This window comes from Cryptomeria japonica, chromosome 10 (assembly GCF_030272615.1).
Source record: "Cryptomeria japonica chromosome 10, Sugi_1.0, whole genome shotgun sequence".
Lineage (NCBI taxonomy): Eukaryota > Viridiplantae > Streptophyta > Pinopsida > Cupressales > Cupressaceae > Cryptomeria > Cryptomeria japonica.
In genome coordinates this window covers 697,344,219-697,353,174 of record NC_081414.1, presented here as the reverse complement: position 1 = coordinate 697,353,174, position 8,956 = coordinate 697,344,219, and the positions used below count along the sequence as shown (strand labels likewise).

The following is an 8,956-nucleotide window of genomic DNA, read 5'->3' as shown; positions in this document are numbered from 1 at the left end:
GCAAAGCATTGAGATCTCTCGATCTCTCTCATGTTGACTCAAAAGACACATGTGTTCCCTTCTTCTAGGTGACCTTCCTTGATTGGGGAATGAAGAACAATTATGCATACATACATATGATATATATACATGACTTATCATACAGCATACTGACCCCGAGGAAAGTGAAGTCACCTTGTGCTTTGTGTTTTGTGTCTATTATCCTTGGGCTTATCTCACACTTGGGGGCTAAATCCTTGCGATAACGTGCTCCTTTCCTTTCTCATTTCTTATGTGTATCACTACGTTAAAACAATCACCCCCGGTGAGGCGTGTGCGATCGCTTTAACGTAGGGGGGCATACATCCCGTTCATATCTTTTCAAGATACTTGAAAATTTCTTGGTAAATTTAACCTTGCCTTGAAAATTTTTGATATCTTTCTTGCATGACTCATAGTGAGGGAACCTTACTACTGACAGTCATGGTTCTTCCTCGTGATCCTCCCTTTTACTTTGTCAATCGAAGTCGTAAGATCCTTAGTCCACTGGGCGCTCGGTGTATCTTGCCTCCTTGACGTGGTGAAAGTCTTTCAATGTTGTTTCCTTGTACTTTACCGGAAGTATGAGCATACATACTCCCGCTAAAGTGGGGGCTAAATGTAGCGTCCTAAAATTGTGACACTTGCAATTTCGACTGCATTTCGGTCTTCACGATGGCGACGCAACACGCAACCTGAATGGAGACCCTGAAACTTGCTCATGACACTGAAAACTGCATTTTTCAAGCACCCTGGCCTGAACCTCCTTGCACCCTACTGTCCCGGGAGGTGGGACCAGAGCGCCCAGCGCCCTGGTCCCTCAGGACCAGGGCGCCCAGCGCCCTGGTCCCTGGGTCCTATTTTGGGCCCGGTCTCCTAAGGGCTCGAGTCTTTTTTTTTGCAATTTGGAAATTACATTTCCTGGTCGGCCTAAGGTCGGGAAAATCAGTCTATCAGCCCTAAATGACAAGTATATAAACTACATTTTTCTCTCTCATTTGATATATGAAGAGGATATGTGTACAAGGCGTGGAAATTATACTCAAGCATTAAGCATTCAAGCATTCCTTCAAGCAATTGATCATCTCAAGTCTCCCTTCAAGGCTAAGTGTTGCATTCAAGACAAGGATTCAACCATTGAAGAGGAGATCACATACTACATGCTACAACATACAACATACAACATACAACATCTAAACCTTCGCACATAAGGATACAAACATCCTTAGAACAAGGTATTAGTACTTGTTTTACAATCATTTACATTTACAGCTCTTACTCATTTCTTGGTTAATTCCAAAACCGGGGTTTGACCTAAAGGCAAACCCCCAATCCCTAACCCCCCAATTGTCTTCGCTTTTCTGTGTGTAGGTTGCAGGTACGCGGCTGAAATTGAAGATCTAGAATCCTTGTGCAGAGACGAACAGATCCCCCTTCGTTTCGCGGATTTTTCGGAGGACCGTGGCGCCGGGCGCCATCGTCCTGACAACTTTTGCTCAAATTTGTAGGACAGCGTCGTATCGACATTTTACTGCTAATTCCAGGTCCGCAGCTTCATCCTATAACCCGAACTCAGTTTATAAGCGAATCTTTATGACTTTCTATGCATGCTTAGCTTAATTTCCTTGACAACATTCTTTACAAAAGAGGGTAGCCTTGCTTTCCTAACCCTTGAAATTCATTTAGCATCCAATCTTGCATTGCGTGGGATTGGATCTTATGAGTTTCAACCCCTCTTTTGAATGTAAAGTCTCTCCCCTAAGTGAAAAACCATCGAATCCTAGCGAACCTCCCTTCTCTCTCCTCGGAGTCGGAAGAGGGGAGAACAACTAGGGTTCGATCGCGATTTTTCCGCTTTACAAAGAGCTATAAAAAAATATTCTTCATTGAATGACAATAAGCCTTAAACAATTTTGTATAACCTAATTTTGATAGTTTTAATAAGATAGGGCCAAGGAATCATGATTTGAATGAGGGTATGATGCTAGAAAGATAGAGTTAAAAATAGAACAACATTCACTCATTGCAAAAGTATTGAATCAAATACCAAGCCAAAAGATAGCCATAAACATATACACAATTTACTTATGCTTGGATATGTGTAAAGGTGTCACAAACATAAAGATAGAATTGTATATATAGATAAGGAAGATACAAAAATATTTATAGGAAAGAAGGTGTATGCGTATGGTCCAATGCATGCGTATAAGAAGAAACAGTATATCGAAATATAATTGATACTATATATATGAGTATGGATTAACACAAATATTAAGAATATTCTATATTATGTTGTGATAAATCTTATAGCTATTAATTGATTCTTTTAAACTCTTACACATGTTCTTTCTTACCATGTGCATCACTTCAACTCTCTTCTTATCCATGATAATAGAGTATAAATATAACCTCCCAAGTACTTAAGCACAAATATTTAATTTATCATATTCTTGTTAGTTGTAGCTAAATATTTGTAGCTCTCAATAGTTATTTATCTATATTTTTTGTGTTAATGAATAATAGATTTACAAATAATAATGAATATTTTAATCTGGTACATTTTCTAATTAGAAAGTATGGTTGATATATTAATAATGTCTTGTATAATTTAGAATATTTCACTATAAATATTTAAGAATGAATTTGACTATCATAGATGGAATTCACAACTATGAACTTTTTTGCACCCACGAGTTTATCTTGTGTAACTTGTAATTTTTTGTTCTTTAATATTCCTCATCACCCTTGATTTCGTATGTGTTTCATGAATGTCTATAGACATAATGTTATTTTAAAATGTCTTAAAGGATTATCATTTTATAGCAAGGATCTTTTGCCTAGATCAAGCAACATAGATCAAACCATGATCAAATATAATTAGAAGATTTTGCCTCTAAAATAATTGTGCATAAGGTTAAGTTCCTTTTAGTGTACTAATTGAAATTTATATTTAATGCAAATTATAATCAAATTTAGCTCTCAAAATGTAGAGATTACAATGAATGCATTGGGTACATTTAAATAGAAGGAAATAGAAAGATATCATGCAGTTTTGTGTTAACTCAAACTTAAGCAGGAAGGGTAAGAGTTGGAAGTTGGTCAAATCTAAATTCTAGAAATGAAGTTGGTCAAATCTAAATTCTAGAAATGAAATTGGTCAAATATAAATTCTAAAAATGAATCCATGGTATAATGACAACCTCATTGACCATGGTAAAAAAAATGGGAGCTAGATCAAAGTGGATATATGTGCAAGTAAACAAGTGTGAACATGGAACTAATAAACAACCATATAAGACAAATATATGTGAACTCATCAAAGAGAATGAATAATAATTGTATGAAAATATATAAATAGAATATATAGATAACATAAAGTAGGATAATCAAATTTATATAAAATTATGCCATTTGTCAATAAATCATGTCATTTATCAATAAATCTGTACATTAAAATACTCTCCTCACTCTCCTCAAAACCAATATAAAATTAAATTAAAAAAAATCCTTAAACATGCCTCTTTAGGTACAACTAACGCATAAATACATCTGGTAGCTGTCAATTCCAAAATCAATATAATAAATTACATTATTGTTCTTTTTTCTGGAAAGCGTACAGTTTGACATGTGCAGAAGGAAGAGAAATCAAAAGAGGAAACTGTAATGTAATCCCCCCGAAGAGCTGACTAAATAATTTAAATCATATTTATTGTTTGGTTTTAATTAATTTATGGGGACACCATTAGCAGCCGGCTGCTGGCAGGCTGTCCGCGTTGACCCAACTTTAAATATTGAGTTTAATTGATTAATGAGGTTATTCAAAGCAAAGGTTGAGCTTGTCGCTGCTATAAATATTTGCCCATCTCTATTTGGGATAATTGCCTTTACATGTGAAAATGGGTAAGCTCAGAATTCCTAACCAAACAATGTGGTCAGATTTGCCTGAACATTTGAAGGAAAGAATACTGGAATGCCTTCCAGTGCACTGCTTCTTCCGTTTCAGGGCTGTTTGCAAGACCTGGAATGGTCTCTTCTCATCACCATATTTCAATTCCATAGCAAGAAATAGCCAGCCATTTCTCATTCTTTGCCCTGCCAAAACCCAACTTCCCTCTCTAATCTATACCTTCATCACCCACACATGGCGAACAATTTCTTTATCTTTCATACCTCATGATCGCCCCATCAATTTCAGAGGATCTGCTTCTGGGCTGCTCTTGGCAGACATTAACGCCAATTTCTTGTTTGGCTATAGTTCTCCGACGCTGTGTGTTTGCAATCCCCTTACCCAAACTTACTCGACGCTGCCAGAAATGGTTTCTGTTAGTAAAATTATGGCTAGGACCATTTTACCAGCGGGGAATAAGACGGAAGAATATACAGTCATGGTGGTGGGCATGAGCAGCACTGGTACAGTTGTAGTAGAAGCATATAATTCGACTACCAAGGCATGGAAAGTTGTAGGCAGCATTACTGATGTGGTTTTAAAGACTGAAAATATGTTCTTCTTCAAGGGCTATTTGTTGGGTATGACGGGCAGTGGGGGCATAATGGCCTACAATATTGAAGAGGGGATCACTTCTGTCATGGCTATGCCCACAGCAGACGCCAACAATTTGCGGGCTCGGCTTGTTTGTTGTAAGAGTGGTGTGTTTGTGGTTGGAGCAATCGAAGAAAATCAGTGTTTGAAAGGCTTAATTGTGTGGGAGTTAGTTTTCCAGAAGACAGGGAAGGATGATTATAAGTGGAAAGAGATTGGGAAAATGCCGAGTTGTGTGTGTGAGGAATTTAAGAGAAGTTCGAATTCAAATTGGTTTGAATGCGTGGGAGTGGGAGATAAAATCTGTTTCAGAGCCAACGAAAGCATGGAGATACTTGTGTATGATGTGAGCACAAGCTCTTGGAATTGGTTGCCCAAGTTTCCTGCGGATTTGAGATATGTGAGTATGAGATGCCTTCCGCTGGAAATTATGCCTACTACTAGATTCTCTTAATTTTGGTTTTGTCGTCCGGTGTATCAACAATGGGAAATCAAAACCTGTATGAATAGAATAAGAGTAAAAAAATGTGGGACTAAGTGCAGGACGTGCCAGATATAGTTCTGCACGGCTTTCTTTAATTGTTTATTTATTTTTAAATAAAAAGCTGGTCAGCTCAGTGAACATGACTGATCAGAAGGCTGTGGGCCATTAAACGCTCAATTGAAAGCAAGGGCTGCCAAAATCAGTTTGTGCTCAATGTTTTCTTGTCAGTTGGAACTGGTATTCAAAGCAAGCAATATGATTGTATTAATTGTACAACAGAAGTGTCATCGAGACATGTTTTTTAAGAGAATTAATTGTATTGATTGTATTAATTGTGCAATATGAAATGGATTTAAAGAGATTTGTATGTATGTATGGTATGCTTGCAAAAAATTGCATTTATGGTAAATTAATAATTTTTCGAAGTTGATTGATTGACATGGCTTTACAATATCAATATAAATGAAAACATGTGCAAAATTTATAAAAACATCATTATACATTTAAAAAATCTTTTAATAAAAAACTTAGCCTGTATAAATTGAGGGTAGGATAATTCAAACAACTACATAATTGCGCAATAGAGTATGAAACTTCAAGCCTTACAATAAAGGTCAGCACTCTCGACTTCAATTAAAGCCCAAGAATTGTGTATTCCAGAAGATGGTTTCCTGGAATTAAAGCCCAACGATTTGATGTGTAAAACCAAAAATACCACTCAGAGTTTTGAATACAGACATTCTATCCGAAAACTATGTTGAAATCAACGAACATCCTTTCCGTGATATACAATTTGTAGTGGAACAAAAAACAAGAAGAAATGTTAGGTGGTTTAATGGAGAAAGTTGTATGATTCAATTTAGAAGAACAAGAAAACATGAGTACGACGACGGAAAAATCTCAATGACTGTGCATCGCTATCTATTTGAAATTTGCTATAGAATCGTATTCATACCAACTTTGATTAATAAGAGTTTACGCACTCCATAATTACAACCAAACGTTTGTGGTTTAATGGCGAAAGTTGTCTGTTTTGTTGCTGTCGTTTAGAAGAAGAAGAGGAAAACATGTGAGTAAAACGATGGAAAAATATCAATGGTTGTGCATCGCTTTCTATTGAAATTACTACTTCCGGTTCATTCCAGCAACGCTGATGTGGAAACGCCGCCTACTCGCACCGTCCCCCATTAGATAAATGTCATTATCCACTTAACTTGATGTGATTGGCAAATCAGCTTCTTCCTGTTAATGAATAGTATAGATTCTGGTTTGTTTACTATAAGTTATCATGTTCTCAAATCCTTAATAGATTGTTTGTTATGTGTGAGGAAAAGTTAACAAATACTTTATTTCATCAAATAATACTATTAGGAGATAATTCATATCATATTAATTTCAAAAGAAAAGATGTTAAAAATTTATAGTAAAAGTTTAATTTACAACATGTTTAGGAAAATGAATAAAAAAACTTTCATACAAAAGAGAAAGATATCATTATATGATCTAGTTTAAGTAATAAACTCTAAACTTTGACTTATTTCGATGACCCATTTGAAATCATATTAATAGATGGGTCTTCTTGAAAAAACTAGTGAAATTTTAAATGAGTTACTTAAACAATTAAGAAAATACAACATGGATTGTGGAAATCTCATAGCATTAATTACTTAAACAAATCAAAGCTTAAAGTGTATTGTTTAATTCTAGCCCCATTATACCCTATAAAAATCTTATCATAATAAACTTAACCTCCAAAGAATTAAAACTAATATACTTAAAGCAGCAAAATAGGTAAAGTAAAATATTTAACATTAAGTCTTAAAATAGAAATTAGCATTCTCAATTAAAAAAGAAACTATATAAAATATAACCTTATTTTACAACCATTATTACTATCACAATAAAATCTATCCAAAATTCAATTTGAATTGAATGATTGCTCTAGTTTTCAACAATCAACTCAATCCAAACTTCACCCATAATTAACTCCATTTAAAATTTAACATCTCCTCTTTATAAAGAAAAAGGGAAAAAAATAAAAACTCACTTTAACTGCCATTTTTTAATGATCCAGAACAACAATATTGAATAAACAAGCATCCCATAGATGGCTTAAAAGACTTAGAATAAAACATAAAACGAGCTCTTAGAAAGTATTAAATTCAGTAATCTAGCCGCATTCAAACCAAAAAATATTTGAAATGAATAAAAATTTATGAATTTCTAATGTTTTGCAATGCACAAGTGTATATGTTCACCTCTTTCCTGCACTTTTCCCATTTATGATTCACTTATGGAGACATATAGCAAGCATGAAAATCATGGTCAAAGAAAGGCAAACATGGTGATAGGAATTTTTGTTGTGTTATTTAAGATAAGTGAGGGTCCACAAATTATATCAATTCTTTACAGGAGGTAGTTTGACCAATTCATCAGAGTTGAGAATAAAAGTAATTTTTATGGTTTCCACTTCTGAACTTTTTTCATATTATCTGTGTGATAGTATTTTAAACACGAGTTGCAAAGAAAAATAATTTTGACTACAGAGAGATGTTGTATTCTATACTAAGCTATGTTGAAATAAGCAATATAATAGAATGAACTTGCTTTGTGTGAAAGTAATATAATTAAATAAAAGCATTGGAAGTTTTCGTTCAGATCTGATCCTCTCACATCATTTTCCTTTCGCATTATTTGAGATTATAAAACTAGTACTTGTATTTATAAAAGGTTTAAGGGATACAATGCTAGAAAATTAAAGATATATTTTTATTGAATTCATTAAAAATGATTATTATAAAAGATTATTATGTAAATGAAGTTAATAAATATGAGTTTTTGTTATCTATAAAAAGAAGATAGTAATGGTTTCTGATTATGATAGAAATGTCTTAATTCTATAGGCATTCTATTTAGAAGCTCAGTTTCTGATTATGATAGAAATGTCTTAATTCTATAGGCATTCTATTTAGAAGCTCAGTTTCTGATTATGATAGAAATGTCTTAATTCTATAGGCATTCTATTTAGAAGCTCAGTTTCTGATTATGATAGAAATGTCTTAATTCTATAGGCATTCTATTTAGAAGCTCAGTTTCTGATTATGATAGAAATGTCTTAATTCTATAGGCATTCTATTTAGAAGCTCATTTATGGATTGATCAATACACATTAGAAGTGGAATGTATGTTTCTACAATTTTACAACCAATCCATATTAAGAAAGATAGTTAACCTTAGGATAATTTTAGACACCTCATTTTTTCATTGAAAATGATAATATCAAATGAGAGCTGGAAATTTGTCAAAAGAAATAAATGGAGCTTGAATTTTGGTATTAATATAAATATGCAGTAGCTATAAGTATTTTGTTAATTGAGGATTTTTTTGAGTTTCTTATAGAACTTATCCCATCATGCTTCTTGGAGTTTTATGTCATACAAACAATACTGTTGTTGGATCATCAACATTATTTCTAAGAGTATAGTAAAATTCTAGAATGCCAATGGTTTGTTAGAGGCTTTCTAATATGTAATTTCATCAAATTTTGAGATAAATCTAATTAAATGCATGCACATTTAATCTATTTTTAATATTATAAATGAGGTAATTTCTAAAGTGGTGCTCACATTTAAATCAATATTCAATCCACATAATTTTTTCAAACAAAATTTAATAAAAAATATTCTTACGCATAGGACAATTCAAGTTAATATCAATGTATACTCTCATCAATCCAATTAAATTGAAAACAATGCATATTAATAGATAACAACCCATTAGGAAATGGTGAACTATTGTGTAAATAAATATTACTAGGAAAAATATATTAAAATGATTAGATAAAATAAAAAAACATAAAAATAATCAGTTCTCAACTATAAAAAAAATGTTTAAGTACAAAATTATGTCATTCT

At 33.3% G+C, this 8,956-nt stretch overlaps 1 protein-coding gene across 1 annotated transcript; it reads left to right on the top strand.

Annotated features, from left to right (window-relative positions):
• Nucleotides 1–3,914: 3,914 nt before the first annotated feature.
• Nucleotides 3,915–5,024, top strand: LOC131057536 (F-box/kelch-repeat protein At5g15710-like). The gene has a single exon (XM_057991701.2). The coding sequence runs from the start codon at nt 3,915–3,917 to the stop codon at nt 5,010–5,012; it is 1,098 nt and encodes a 365-aa protein (XP_057847684.2). The 3' UTR covers nt 5,013–5,024.
• The last annotated feature ends 3,932 nt before the right edge of the window (nt 5,025–8,956 follow it).

Coding starts and splice junctions, on each gene's coding strand:
- LOC131057536 (XM_057991701.2), top strand. CDS start 3,915: ATGGGTAAGCTCAGAATTCCTAACCAAACAATGTGGTCAGATTTGCCT.